The 16,046-nt window shown below is 39.2% G+C and overlaps 1 protein-coding gene across 2 annotated transcripts in view; it reads left to right on the top strand.

Moving 5' to 3' along the window:
* The window catches only part of UNC79 (unc-79 homolog, NALCN channel complex subunit), a 230,655-nt gene that overhangs the window by 21,848 nt on the left and 192,761 nt on the right, over nucleotides 1-16,046 (top strand). For both annotated transcript variants that reach the window (XM_062181218.1, XM_062181217.1), the window contains exons 5-6: nucleotides 5,962-6,017; nucleotides 6,684-6,813. In XM_062181218.1, the coding sequence (XP_062037202.1) occupies nucleotides 5,962-6,017; nucleotides 6,684-6,813 (186 nt within the window). The remainder of the gene's footprint in view (nucleotides 1-5,961; nucleotides 6,018-6,683; nucleotides 6,814-16,046) is intronic.

Here is a 16,046-nt window from a genome sequence, read left to right as displayed (position 1 = left end):
TGTTGAGATGGCTGATTAATCTCCTGTCCCTGGCTATGTAGTGTTCTCTCCATAACACACTTTCTCACCTTTTCAATTCAGATAAGCTGAGAAATTTCCAAACTTAAGTTCTGCTTACTTGTCAATGAACAATTCTTCTTTATTTTTTTTCAGTTCTGTTTTAAATTACTTCCCACTTCTTATATTTTATTGTAAGCACTCAGAAGAAACCATACCTCTCATTCTACATTTTGCTGGAAAATTTCTGCAGGCAAATATCCAGTTTTATCACTTACAAATTCTACCTTCTCCATAACACTAGGACGTGAATTTCTATGCTACTTTATTACAAGGATGACCTTTTCCCTGGTCTCCAACATCATGTTCCTCATTTCTGTCTGAACCTGCACCAGAATTGCCTTTAAAGGGTCCCTCCTGGAAGTGTAGGCTTTCAGTAGCCTGCACCTCAAAACTCATCAAGCCTTACCTATTTCCCAGTTCAAATGCTCCTTCCACATTGGTTACAGTAACACTCTAGTTCTTGGTTCCAAATTTCTTAGTCTGTTTAGGATGCTGTAACTAAAGTATGTAAACTGGGTAGTTATGAGCAACAGATATTTATTTCCCTTAGCCCCGGAGATAGGGAAGTCCGAGATCAAGCTGCTGGTGGATTCAGTAGTCTGGTGAGGGCCTGTTTGCTGGCTTTTAGAGGACTGTCCTTGAGTTTGTCCTCACATGACAGAAAGGCTGGGAAGTTCTCTGGGGTGTCTTATGAAGGCATTAATTGCACCTTCTAATACCATCACTTTGAGGATTAGGGTTTAACATATGAATTTTGATGAGGGTACAGATATTCAACTTGTATCATCCCTTAAGTATAAAATCCTATTGATTATTATGTTAATTAAGTATATGTTTTTTGAGAAGTGATATCTTATATTTCATTCTGTATAGAGGACTATGAATATATCATTTATATTTATTATATATTATATTTTCAACCTTATTATTTGGAATCTAGTTAAGGAAAAACTCATCATGAGGCTTAGGTTCTAATTTCCAAGTTGCGGGGGACAATAAAGTAGGGTTTGTAAATTTCTGAGTTTTGAGGTTAGAGGTTTTAGATTCACATCTGAGCTCACCTGCAAATTTCTAGGTAGTATAACCTTGCACAAGCTCTTTAACTTTCCTGACTGCATTTTTTCATCTCTAAAATGGAAGTAATTATTCCACAGTATTTTAAAGTGCTTTGAGGGTTTAATATATTAAGTACATGAAAAATATTTACTCAGCACAGTGATTGGCACCTTGTAAATACTCGATAAGTAGCATTGCTAATTTCTACAACTTGACATTTTCTTTACTTTTTTTAAAGCAGTAAGCATGCCAGCCAAGTTTAATGAAGAGATTACACCTGGCAGAACAAGTGGGTATCTCAAGAAGGGACTGAGAGTCCAGTTTGTATTCAGACTGGAGTTTTTATAGAAATTGGATTTGAGCCCTCTGCTTCTGTTCCTGCCTCCCTCTACAAGGGAGATTTTCTGGATATGGAATTCCTAAAATTCTCCCCAGAACTTCAGAAAAGACCTCATGGCCCCCTTGGTGTAGGCTAGGAAGATTCCTCTAAGCTGCTCCTAGGAGAAGGTTGGACGGCACCTCACAGGGTTATCAAACAAAAGCAGCATTTCTGATATGTGATTGCTGGTCAGACGTGTTTCTACATTTCTTCCCTCATTCAACCACACAAAAATTCCCATTTCCTTCAAGAATATTTCTACTTTCTTTGGTCACTCATACACACCTAAGGCTAGCTACCTTAACATCCTTGCCTCAGGAGTAGTAACCCATCATCTTATGGAGTAGAATGGATAAAGGTATATCTTCTGTATTTTCTTTGAGCTGGCTTATGGATGTATGGGCAATGTTCTCTTGTTGTCTGTTCTGTGGTATTTGAGGGTAGCCTTGGGAAAGATTGTCCTTCGGAGTCCAAAGGGCTGATTACATTGTCCAGTGGGACAGGCTGGAAGCCCTGCCTCGTGGCCATCTGGAATTGGATCCCTATATTTTGTTAGTACCAAATGAAAGATATGTTACAGACACATGGTCCAAAGAGAAGCAGTAAGAGATTGGGAGCTGCAGGGCCAAGGGGAGACAACAGTGGAATTTCCATGACTTTGTTGCTGGGCCAGAAATTCCAACCCTGTTCAGCCTGGTTCTGCAGGTGTCTGGCCTCATCCAAGAAACACTGCATATGGTTTTGTACCTGTCTAGTTTGATTGACCCAAAAACATCATTTTTGGAGCATATTATGGATGTAGTTAGCATGTCTGTCTGCCTGCCTGTTTTGAAAGACTGGATTTAGCAACCCTAGCACAGGGCCCCTTGTCATGACAGCCTTTAACTGAGTGAGTAAAGGCTGGGTTTTGTTCTCTTTCCCAAGGGAGGCAGCCCTGTTCTGGCTATTGAGAGCCTGATATAGGAGCTTCATTATTTCCCTTTACCTGGGGATCCATAACCTCTTAGTTCAAGAACTGCCTGGAGCTATCTTAAGGTGGTAGGAATACAAATCTGTTACATGGCATGTATCCTCTCTGGGACCAGTTTCTGTTCCCCAGAGGTTAAGATGAGCCCTAAATAGTTTACTTCCTAACAGAGCAGTTGTGCTTTTTCTTTGAATACCAAGTAGCCACATTTTATTCGGAAATTAAGGGTATTAGTCAAATGCCCAAAATTGGAGTCTTGGGTCGGGGAACAGAATAATAAATCATTTACATGTCAGATCATCTCTGTGCTCTCTCAAAAGGTTGGTCCTTTAGGTCCTCTGCAAGAGACTGACCAATAGGTGGGAGTTGTCTATAAATCCTTGTGGCAACACTGTCCAAATTAGCTGTACTTTATACCCTATTTGTAACCCATTTATTTTAAGACAATTTTTGAATTTTGGGGGAATTAAATTGCACAATTATACTTTACCAAAGTGTTACAAACTCTAGAAGTCTCGGGAAAATCTTTAAACCTAGAATATAAAACATTTAATTATAGAACCAATAGTATTTTATAAAAAGCCATAGTTCTAGGAATCTAATTGCAAATATGTTCAGAAAATCACAACTGCATGACAAAAATAAATTTAAAATATCCATGACCACAGTAACAACTGAGCAATTTACAACACTTTAGAAAGTATAGCAGCTTCACGGGCCTGTAATGGTGGTCAGTAGTTACTGTGGAGCATGGTGTGCACTTAACAAGGCATATATTGATCCCTTCCTTGAACAGAGGAATCTTAAATAGGTGGTCGGAGAAACTTCCAAAACTTAGTAAGGGAGAAAATGGGAACTATTTGGGTCAGACAGGCCAGGAGATCTAGTCTTGCTAATCTTTAAGAGGAACACATGGCTCTGCAGGGAGTCTGGTCAGTGGTAAAAACAGCAGTTTAAGAGAAACCATCTTGAGACCAGTTCTTGCCTGGGGCATCCTTCTGTAGTGAGGGCTGACTGAGACCAGCCCTGGGCCTTGGCTGAACAGAGGTGCCACTCCCCCCACTTTCTGACATTTTAGTCTAAGAAGAGGAGGTAGTGAACAGATACTGGACAGGTCAGGCAAGACAGGGAGGGTGGAAAGGGCCTGGGTAGAGAGTTCAAAAGGGAATAAATTGGCCTTAGTCTCTGGTAGGATACTCTTCCTGTGTGAGTGCAGCAAAGTGACCTTGGCTGAAAGAAGGGAAAGGCCAAGGTGGCTAGTTTAAAGGAAAGTGGACAAAACTCTGTCTCCATGAAATATTGGCAAGGAGAATTTGATTGCCTCTAGACAAGGCAGAAGAAGGACAGAAGGTAGACATGGAGCATTCCAGAGCGTGAGGTTGCTTCAGAACTTACTGATGCTCTCATTCTCCCCTGGCTGGCTCTTCCAAATATGTTAGGGGAGATGGCTTCTCAGAGGTTCTTGCTTTGTGCAAGAAAGAATGTGAGATAGGGTAGCAGTAAGTATGCTAGCCAAGTCTAACGAAGAGATTACACCTGACAGACCAGGTGTCAGGAGGGTGCCTGGTTGGAAGATGGAACTGAAGGATGACTATTGCTGGAATTTAGAAGGAGATATGTCTGGTATGATAGGAGACTGGTAAGACAGGAGTTCCACGGGTGAGAAGATGCAGGATGCTATGTGCTGTATTAGGGAGTCCTGTACTTATCCCAAATCTAATGAGAAGACATTGAAGGGCTTTGGGTGGGCATACATGTATGCCACCCTGATTTCAGTTAGAATTAAATTGAATAGGAGACAGATTGGATATAAATTGATCAATAAGAAGGTCACTGCATTTGTCTGGGCCTGTCAAAGGCAGGGAAAATGAAATTGAGAAAAGTGGATCTGAGAGCTGTTTAGGATATAAAATTGATAGGACTTGGTGGCATACTGGGTGTAATGTTGTTCTGGCTGACTTAAACTATTTGCATTGTAGTTCTGTTCACCCATAAAGAAAACATTGGAAGATTGGTTTTAGGTATGTTGTGTTCAAAGTCTCTGTAAGACATCTAAGAAGAAATGGTAATTAGGTAGTTGCTTATGGGTCTGGAGCTAAGAACAGAGCTCTGAAGCATGGGTAATGAGCTGTAAACCTACACATTTGTGTCTAGTAGCCAGTACTGAAGTTGTATGTAGTTACTAAGTTGTATGTGAGTGTTCAGTTGGCTTAGGGGAGGCAATGAAAAGTTGAATATTCTGTGAACATGCCTCCTGAACCACCAACAGAGAATGACCCAGGGAGGAGGAAGGACTTGCCAAGAAGTGGCCCTATTTATTAGGAGGTCCAAGGCTGATAACGGAGGCCGTTAGTACATGCTTGCTGTTTACTCAGCAGGAAGTTCAAGAGCACCACAGTTACAATTGGCTGAGGTGGCATCTTTGTGTTTCCATTGGACTCACCTCATATTTGCAAAATGGCTGCCACAGTAGACGATACTGTATGCTCTCACAGACTCATCTAGAATTAGGATCATTCAGGGGCATTAGAAAAAACATTTCATAAGCCTCTTTCCTTTTATCAGACAGAAAAATAAGTCTCAGAAGCTCCCATCAGATTCTCTTTCAGGTCTTACTGTTCAGAATGGGATCACATGGCATCCTCAGCTGGATGAGGGTCTGGAAAAGTCTGTGTGTTGGCATATGTACAAGGGAAAAAAAGGTTGGTGAGAGCAGTTGATTGTAGCAACAGCGTCCACCACAGGTGATAGGAGAGGGTCCTGCCATGTCATGAAGTCAAAGGAGAGAAGGTGTTCCAAAGGGGACAGTGGTCAGCAATCTTAAATGCTGCTGGAAAGTCGAGTAGGATGCGGACTTTAAAAGGTTCAATGGCCTAAATGACGCAGATTTCGTTGGTGACTAAACTGAGACTGCTTTGGTGTCATGATAGGGCTGGAAGATAGATTGTGGAGATGACCAAAGGCAAGTAGGTAGGGTAAAAGTCACTTTGTTCTCCAAGTGAAGATGGGCAAATCAAGAAAACTTGCTGTTTTGTGGTTTTAAAAGTCCTCTAGAAGGTGGAGTTGATGATCAAGTGGTAGCAGTTCCATTCTAACCCATCTGTCACTGGATATAGAACATGGTGGTTGTGAGATGATTTGTATAAAGTTCTTAGCACAATATCTTAGCACGGTATTGTATAAAGTTCTGGCACAAAATGAATGGTCGGTAAATGTGAGCTTTTATTATAATCCTGTTGGGCTAATTTTTCTACTATGTAGTTCTTGATTACATAAATACAAGTTTATATTATATTTCCTTTGTTTATGACACAGAAATACTTCTCAATGACTTTGGAATAACATAAAGGATTTTTATGATTTTTGAAAAATATGGTTTTATAGAGATAAGTAATTTTAGTTTAATGATCAGTGTGGAAAACTATAGGTTAATGTATCTCAAAGAATGTTTTGTCTGGTGTTTACATTTCATGTGCAAATTACATTTTCTTTCTTACAGTATATCATTGTCAGTTATTGGAATGCCTCATGAAATATAAACAAGAAGTCTGGAAAGTAAGTTTTGGTTCAAAATCCTATATAGTCACAAAATTAATTTACATAATATTGTAAAATTGTTTGCATATTAAAATTATTATGTCAGATAAATTTATTGGAATCTCATCATTTTGATGTTGCAGAACCTATACTTCTTTCTTTGCTGATTAATTACTTATTTAGAGCAGAAATGATACTTTAAGAGCAGTGTCTTGACATAATTAAAATATATCTTATTTTTGGAATTAAGCAAATATAATTGTATGACAAGTAATCTTACTTAATTTGAAAGATTTCCTTAGAATCTGTCTTCTTTCACAGAGGAGATGTGAATTAAGAAATGTAATCATAAAATATTTTTTAAAATGTGCTATTTGGAGAACTGATGTATTATGCGCTCCTAAAATCTTTCTTTAACAGTGATCTGATTAGAAAAGAATTTGTTAAAAGATAGTATCCTTTTGAACTCTACTTGGCAGGCTTATTTACAGAAGGACCATAAATAAGCAAATAAATAAATAAAATAATGTTTTAAGGGGATCTGTGAATCACCTCTGAACAAGGAGGTTACAGGGAAATAAACCCACTTCAGCCCCATCTTTGTAGTTGTCACTGATACTGAACGAGTTACCCTGACGTTTGTTGGAAGATGCTAAGTCCAGATGTGCTTGCTGTTTCCTTTAGGACCTTCTGTATGTGATTGCCTATGGGCCCTCCCAGGTGAAGCCTCCAGCTGTGCAAATGCTTTTCCACTACTGGCCCAATTTAAAACCTCCTGGGGCAATAAGCGAGTACAGGGGGTTACAGTACACAGGTAAGAAGAGCAGAGCAGCCTGGGATGCCCCTCCTTTATTTCTTACATTTGTCCCACCTCCTTCTTATTTTTTATCTTGAGAGAGTATATTTAATGTAACTTTAGTTGTTATAAAATCTTTCTGAACTTGGTGGTTTAAAAATAAATTAAATACAATCAATTTCAGAAGCATTCACGACATCATTGTGAATCGCGCAAGTCTCAGTGCCGTTTGCTAGACACCTGGTGTCTGTTCTTACTGTTGCTACCATTAGTCACTACAGACATGAACAGTGAGAGGAGTGCCACTCATCATTAGCAAAAACCTCAGCTGGCTAACTCTGCTCTGATAAGAACGTAGGTAGCTCTCAACACCATCAGTCCGTGCAGTAAAGCAAAATTAAATGCCCTTGATTTCTTCATTCATCAGGAAGAGTTCACAAAGGAAAAATCTTGATGTAATTACTCATGAGAAGTTAGCACTAACATTAAATGTAATGATAGATTATCTACCAAGAGAAAAAAACCCACAAAACAAACTCCAAGTCCTCGCTATTGTTTGTGTCTGTATTCTATAAAATCAACAGAGAAGCTTGTGGCTGATGAAATTTCTCATGTTTCTGCCCACCTTCTCCCCCTACTTAACTGTGTATATATTTTTCTGAAAATGGGAGTTGTGGATATTTTTACAAGGTTAGCCCTTATTCCAGTTATTGTTGGGTTGTACGTATTTTCTTTTTCTCGTAATCTCCTTGCCTGGTGGCATTACTCATCTTTACAAAAGTTATCTGAGGTGACGTCGAGGGAATTTAACTTAATTCAGGTGTCTGATTTATATTCCTGATGAGAGATTTAAATCTAAGTGTTAATAATATCAATACCTGTTGTTTGGGCTTTGATAGCCCTTGATGGGCTTATTTCAAACACAGAACAAGTGGTAGCAATAACATTAATAAAAGAGTGAAGGCATATAGTAAGAAGAAAATTTTAAAATTAGAAATTGGTAACACTGATGTTTTATATCATTGATAGTAGAGAACATTTGATGGTTGCTAAATGAGCAATTTGAGTATAAAAGCAGCAAAAAAATTGGGAAATGTTAATGGAATAAAAGGTGAAATGACGGATATATTTAACAGCATACTTTTCTCATTGAATAAGCACTTACTTGTCATATGAGTGGCTGATCATTATTGAATGAAATTTTCTATCTGATAAACATTGGATGTGTAACTACTACGTGCCAGGTACCGAATGTTTTGTTGATGAGTCAGGAACCCATACAAAACCAGACCTTATGGTGCTTCATACAGCATAGATACAGAAACTCATTCATTTTATTCAACAAATATGTGGGGAGTATCTATTGTTAGCCAGGCATTATTCTAGGTACTGGTGGTAAAGCAGGAATAAAACAGAATACAGTCATTGCTCTCTTGGGGTTTACATTCTGGTTGTCCAGGAAGGACCCGGGTACTTGTTACAGTGTTGTAAGTGCTGCAGTGAAGCAAATACAGGCAACTGTGGGAACAGAGGGGAAGGGTCCTGACCTCACCCCGTGGGCAAGTTTGAGGAGGGATGCTTGCTATAGAAGGTTCTCGATACCTAAATGATGTGTGCACACTTGATGTCCAAGGAGGCGTGAGCCCTGAGTCGATAAAATGTGAATTTGAGGCTGAAGGAACTGCGTCGGTCAGTCTTGGATGGTAAAATACAGCACGAGAGTGCTCAGGAAATGGTGCAAAGTGAAACACAGCCAGACAGCAGAGTGAGAGGCAGCCAGAGGGTAGCTAGAGGTGAACAGGAAGGCCGACAGGGCCTATAAGGGAGTTCTGATTTTATTTTAATGGCAAAGGGGAATCAGGATCAGGTTTGAAATGGGGAAGCCACATGATAAGCTTTGAAATCCGGAAGCTCAGTGCACTGGTAGACACTTCTATTTACTCCAGTGGCCACGGCCTCCAGGAAAGGTCAGCCAAGTCTGTCTGCACTCACATAGCTCAGCCTATGCACTACGGTCAGAGAGATTCTTTCTTCTTCCCCTGGGCTAAATGACCAAGGTGTGTTAAGGGCATTTATTCTTTAGCCCATCCTTGTAATCATGCATCATATTTCCATTCGTTCAGCAGGGATGTACCTGCTACCCACCGGCCATCATGCTGGGCACGGGGGAATTAACTTTTCTTGGAACTTCCATTCTAGTAGATCATGGCAATATATGCAGGAAACAAAATGTCATGGAAAAATGAATCATTCTAGTCTATCTATTGTTATTTGTCCAGCAGTGGCTGCTTGCCAGGTACTGTTCTGGCTGTTTCTTGTTACATCTAATTTTTTTACTTTCTCATAATGGAGCACAGTATATGGACCAAGCACCATATTAGGTATTATAGGTGTTTTCTCCATTAATCCTCACAACAATTTGGGTAGGTTTTCTTATTGTAGTTCCACAGAGGATGAATGGGAACAGAGCTTAAGTGACATGCCTAAATTCACACAGATAGTGAGGGATACAACTTGAATTTGAACCCCAAATTTTTCTAGCCTTGACACTGTGACATCACTGTGTTGATTCAGTTCTTTCTACTTTTGCTAGAGCATCACACTTTTTCTGAAATGTCGGATGCAACAAGAAACAAACCTAAGGGCATTGTCAACATTTAGGTGTTACTACAGCTCTGCATGTTCTTAATAATAAAGATGGCATGGAGGTAGGATTTTATGGGCTTGAAAGCTCAAAGATGAAATTCTTTCCTAGGGACCAGCAAAGTTGTATATGTTGTCCCAGTTTTACTTCCTCTTTAAAAAGTAAATTTTATTTTTTATAAAAGGGAAATTTTTCTATAGAAAAATTATAGCAATATGTAAAAAGGAAAATATGTTGTCACCTAGATAGGATGATTTTTAATACTTTGGTATATTTCTATGCAGTTTTTGGGTTACATATTAGATGTGGTTATACAAATTTCTTCTCCATCCTTTTATTATAACAAATTCCAAATGCAGAGATGTTTAAAGAATCACATTATGAACACATATATGTAATAATTCTTAGTAATTCCCCATAGTTAAAAATATGTTGTGTTTTTCTTTTTAGACATACTTACCATAGGAATAGTTACTGCTCATACAAAGATTGAATAATGAGGCTTAGGTGATCTACACTGTTTGCCTCTATTTGGCTTATTAATATAATATCAACAACTACCTCAATTACTTTTGTCATTAAGTATTGGTCTGAAATATGATAAAAACTGGAGTCTCCTATTTTTGAGGGAGTCTAATGAGTATATATGTAATTAAAATTATTTTTTTCTCCTGTTAAAATGAAAAACTATAACTTACATTTCTTGGCAATGAAAATAACCATTAAGTTGTCCTATGTGACTTTACCTCTGTGTTGCTAAAAGAACTTATTTAGCAATTTTCTTGTTACGATGTCTTATCCAGTAAATAACGTAGCTTTTGTTAGCAAAGAACACTTCTAGTTGTGTAGTTTCTGTATAAACTATGGGACAAAGTAGGTGGCACAGATACTCATTTCTAAGCCAAAGACTGTTGCAAGGGTAGATAGAGAATAACCAAAAATAGCAGTACCAGGTTAAGCTTCCATCTAGGCTACTAAATAACCCCCCATTGGCACAACTGAATTCTTAATTTGTATAAAGTAAAGCACAAGAAGGTCTACCTGTCATAACCTCCCAAGAATTGAGTTCATAGTAAACTTTTTATTATTTTGACTTTACATCAATAAAATGCTTTTAACTTTTGAGTGCATTCTTTTTTATTTTAGTGGAAAGCAAAATAGCAAGGTTTATAAGGGTGGGGACATCCATAAGAATGGATGGGCACCTCTCCAGACTGACCCTGAGAGAGAGTGCCCAATCACTCAGACTTGGAGAGAGCGATGTTACATGGTTGAGTGCAGAGAATACACCTGGGCAGGCCAGGTGGGCGACTCAGCAGAGAGGCAGAGGGCTGAGCGCGCAGTCCGGTTGAGGCCAGGGGTTTTTAAGGGGACCGGTCTTGCCTTCCTGCCAGCCTCTTCTCCTCTTGGAACAAAGGATTTTTTGAATGTAAATACATGAAATTCCTTTCTGAGCCCCCCCCCCCCCCCCCCAGCTATCAGACAGGGGAAGACTGGCTGGTGTCACCCCACCTTAGGGGGAGGATGGTTATCGGGTAGAAGGGGCAGGATATTTGAAGTGCAAATACTGGGCTGCACCTGGAAGGTTATCAGGATGACTTTGAGATGCAGATGCTGGACCTAAATGTCAATTCCTTACGCCTTTGTCACACATAAGCTAATTTCTGACTTCTTACCTAACATTCCCCCCTCAAGGGAGAAATACCCATAATTCTTTTTGGGATAAACGGATGGAGTTCTGTCTTCTGAGGCTACTTCAAAGCTGACAAATGGGTGTTGAGATGGATATGGGTATTTCCTCTTGCAATCTGTCCTATGGTGTGCAACAGTGGCCTTGGAAAGACTGTCCTGCTGGGTCCAGAGGGCTGCTCAGGTCGTCCAATGGAATGGGCTGGAAGCCTTGCCTGACAACCATTTGGAGTTTGACAGCTTTTATTCTGTTAGAGACAGAACGAACAAGGGCATTAAAAACACACAGTCCAAGGCCAGCGCCATGGCTCAATAGGCTAATCCTCCGCCTGTGGCGCTGGCACACTGGGTTCTAGTCCCGGTCGGGGCGCTGGATTCTGTCCCAGTTGCCCCTCTTCCAGTCCAGCTCTCTGCTGTGGCCTGGGAGTGCAGTGGAGGATGGCCCAAGTGCTTGGGCCCTGCGCCTGCATGGGAGACCAGGAGGAAGCACCTGGCTCCTGGCTTCGGATCAGCGCAGTGCGCCGGCTGCAGCACGCCAGCCGCAGCGGCCATTGGAGGGTGAACCAATGGTAAAGGAAGACCTTTCTCTCTGTCTCTCTCTCTCTCTCACTGTCCACTCTGCCTGTCAAAAACAAAACAAAACAAAGCAAAACACACACACACACACACACACGGTCCAAAGAGAAGCAGCAAGATTACAGAAGTTATTGGGCCAAGGAGAGGAAATATCTAGGATTTCCATGACCAGATGTCAGGCCAGAAGTCCCAGCCCTGCTTGGCCTGGTCCTGGAGCTGCTTGGCTTTGTCCAGGAAAGTACGAATTTGGGTTTGTGCCTGTCCAGTCTGATTGACCCAGAAACAGCATTCTTCCTGGAACATGGCACAGATACCTCCCTGAGCGGCAGTTAGCATATCCAATATTTCTTTCTTTCATAACCTTTTGTGACTTCCACACACCCTCTTCAACTTACTTGAAACATTCCATCATTTCCATTCCAGTCTAGAGTAAACTAGCCATCAGGATGAAGTCATTCTTACAAGCCTTGTCCTTTCTTTATTCTAAAGAACTCTTTCCTTCTTAACCTTTCTTACCAAGTGCACATTTCTATACTTGTGATGTTTTCCATAGAGCCTGATTGGCTCTTTCTTCCTTCCCAGAAGACTGAGGTCTCCATGCAGAGTGAAGGGGCCGGGTTATTCCTAGGGCCTTACAAATCCCTTGTGTAATCTGGGAAATGAAGGAAGGCCCATTGTCACTTTGTAAAGATTTTGGGAGACCAAAGTGTGGAATAACTTCCTTCAGGAGAATTTTGGCCACTTCCTGAGCTCTCTCGGTTCTGGTTGGGAAGGCTTCTACCCATCCAGTAAAGGTGTCTATAAGTACAAGCAGGCACCTATAGCCTTGACAGAGTGGCATCTGTGTAAAATCTATTTGCCAGCCTTCCCCAGGGTAAGTTCCTTTTCGCTGCATAGGTTTAATTAAAGGTGGAGGTCGAGACCTCTGGGAGTTATTTTCTCTTGTCCTTAGCTAGTTCTAGAGCTCTGGTTAAGGTGATCAGTTCTGCTAACTGAGCAGAAGTTCCTGAGGGCGGAGACGAGCTTCAATAATGCGCCATGTCGTGACTATTGCATACCTGAGAAGCAGGTTCCGTCCCTGACAAAGCTGCTTCCGTCTGTGAACCAGACTTCATCTGGGTTAGTCAGGGGGCTGTCTTTTGGGTCCCTTCTGCTGGCGTAGATCAAGTCTATAGTCTCAGTACAGGAGTGGAGGGGACCACTTTCCCCTGGAATGGCATTAAGGTAGCTGAATTTAAAGTGGAGCAATGCATTATTTTTACCTGAGGGTATTCCAGAAGGAGGACCTGATATTTTAGTATCCTACTATCTGTGAGCCAGTGAGAGCCCTTTTGCTCTCACTTTTCAACATCAGGATTAGTTTTGAAAGTTTTTGAATTTTATAGAAGTAGAATCATCCATTATTTATTTGTGTGTGTGTGTGTTGACCATGTTATTGAGGATAACTGTACTTCATTAATTTTATTGCTGTGTGTGGTCTGTCAAATGAATGTACCATAGTTTATCTATGCATTATTCTATTAATGGATATTTGAGTTGTTCCTACTTTTTGGCTATTATGAGTAACGCTACCATGAACATCCTTCTCTATATTTTTGCTGCAAACATACATATATTTCTGTTAGGTATATGCCTAAGGTGGAATTTCTGGAGGGGAAGGTGTGCATATATCCAACTTTATTGAAAAACTACAAACAGCTTTTGACAGTTTACTATATCAATTGACAGTATATGAGAGTTGTTTTGTTTTATGTTCCATATTTTTGGCAATACTTTGCTTTGTTAGTTTAAAAACTTTTAGCTATTTTCTAGGGTATGTAGAAGTATATTATTGTGTTTATAATTTGCCTTTCTCTGATTATTAATGAAGTGTAACAGTTTTTCAGTTTTATTGGCATTTGGATATTTCCTTTACGTAATGTGTTTCAGTTGTATGCGTTGCAAATATCTTTTCTTATTTTTACTCTCTTAAGGATGTGTTTCAATAAACTGAAGTTCTTACTATGATCAAATTAACAATATTTTCCTTTTATATTTAGTCCTTGTTTTAATAATCTTATCTAAGAAAATCTTTTCTTACCTCAAAAGTGTGATGATATTTTTTGTCTTTTATAAGTTTTCATTTAACTTTTTGGATTTCTCTGGAATTAATTTTCCTCTGTGGAATGAGGTGACATTCAGTTTTTTTCTTTATGGGTAGACAGTTGGCTCAACATCATTCACAGTAAATATTGTACTTTCCTTAATGCTCTCTAATACCTTTTTTTTTTTGTTGTTGTAAGTCAAAGATCAAATCAAGGATAGTTCTGTTTCTGGCTTTTGTATTTAGTTCAACTGGTGTATTTTTCCTTCTACCAATATCACACTGTCTTAATTACTGTAGCTAAATAATAAAATTTGATACCTAGCAGTGCACGACCTTCTACCTTTCATTGTTCTTTTCCTCACTCTCTTCCTCTTTGTTCTTTCTCCTCTCCTGTTTCTTTTCTTTTTCCTTTTCAAGAGTGTCTTGCCTATTCCTAGCTCTTTGTTACTTAGATTTGTCAAGTTAGATGTACACAAAAACTCAACCTGCTATGATTTTGGTTGAGACTGCCTTGAATCTATGTTGGGATCATCATGATCAATCTGGGAAAGCATTATTTTTATGATTTTGAATCTTCCAATCCATGAACATGGTGTATCTCCACATTTGTTTACTCTTTCTTTAGTTTCCCTCGATGCTGTTTTATAGTTTTCTATGTACATGTCATATAATACCTTTTTATAACTCTTTCTTGCTTATATGTAGACATGCATTTAACTTTAGTATAATGATCTTGTATCTAGCAACCTTGTTAAGTCACTTTTTAAATTCTGATAATTTGTTGTGATAACTGTTGAAATTTTAAAAAAATATGCACAACTGTTTTATTGTGAGATAATAAAAATTCAATGCCTCTTTTTCAGTCTTTTAACCTGTAAGCCTTTTGTGTCTTCTCGACTTACTCTACTGGCTAAAACTTCCTGTGCAATTCTTATTCCTAAGTTCCTTCATAATTTCTTCTTTGACTCATGGGCTATTTAGAAAAATGATTGAAAGCTTGATTCTTCTGTGACCAGATGAAATTCTTTATTTTATTCCATTGATATTTTTACAGTTTCTTTAGGGTGAACATATGAACACTCGTAAATTTTTTTGCATATTAAAAATAACTTGTATTGGCAGTTATTTTTACAGTGTTCTATATATGTCAATCACATTTGTTTATTATATAGTACAAATCATTGCTATTCCACTTTTATGTATTCTATCAGTAGCGAGGATATGAGTGTTAAAATCTCTGGCTATGATTGTGGATTTGTCTATTGCTCTTTTTAATTGTCAATATTAACTGCACATATGTGAGGGTGCATTATTAGGTGTATGCACATTTAGAATACAGTCTTCCTGGTTAATTGAAACTTTAGCTATTATTAGATGCATGTTTTTGTCTCATAATGCTTTGTTTTGCCTTTACTTCTTAAAATCTACTTTGTCTTAGGGACGGTGCTGTGGCATAGCAGGTAAAACTGCTGCCTGCAGCAGTGCCAGCATCCCATGTAGGTGCTGGTTCAAGTTCCGGCTGCTCCACTTCCACAGCTCTCTGCTATGGCCTGGGAAATCAGTAGAAAATGACCCAACTCCTTGGGCCCCTGCACCTGTGTGGGTGACCTAGAGGAGGCTCCTGGCTCCTGGCTTTGCATTGGCACAGTTCTGGCCATTGCGGCCATCTGGGGAGTGAACCGGCAGATGGAGGACCTCTTGCTCTCTCTCTGCCTCTATGTCTCTGTAACTTTGCCTTTCAAATAAATAAATAAATCTTTTAAAAAAAATCTACTTTATCTTGAATTAATATAATTACATTAGTTTTTATGGATGTTTGCATAACATTTTCCACCCTTTTATTTTTAACTTTTCTGTGTTACTATATTTCATGTTTGTCTTATAAGAAGCATATACATTTAGTTTCTTTTTTAAGCTAAATTTTCATAATATTTGCCTTTTGATTTAGAACTTTTAGTCCACAAATATGTAATATATATTTGTATTTAAATATTTAAAACATTTATTTGAGAGAATGAGAGAGAGAGAGTACTTCAATATGCTGGTTTGCTCCCCAAATACCTGCAACAGTTGGATCTGGACTGAGAGCCCCAAACTCAGTCCAGTTCCCCCATGCAGGTGGAAGGAACTCAATTACTGGAGCCATTGCTACTGCCTCCCAGGGTCTACAATAGCAGAAAAGTGGAGGCAAGAGCCAGTATTGTGCATTGAACTCAGGCACTTTTATATGGGACTCAGGCATCTTAACAGGCATCT

The sequence above is a fragment of the Lepus europaeus genome, chromosome 22, assembly GCF_033115175.1.
Source record: "Lepus europaeus isolate LE1 chromosome 22, mLepTim1.pri, whole genome shotgun sequence".
Classification (NCBI taxonomy): Eukaryota; Metazoa; Chordata; class Mammalia; order Lagomorpha; family Leporidae; genus Lepus; species Lepus europaeus.
This window is presented reverse-complemented; position numbering and strand designations above follow the sequence as displayed.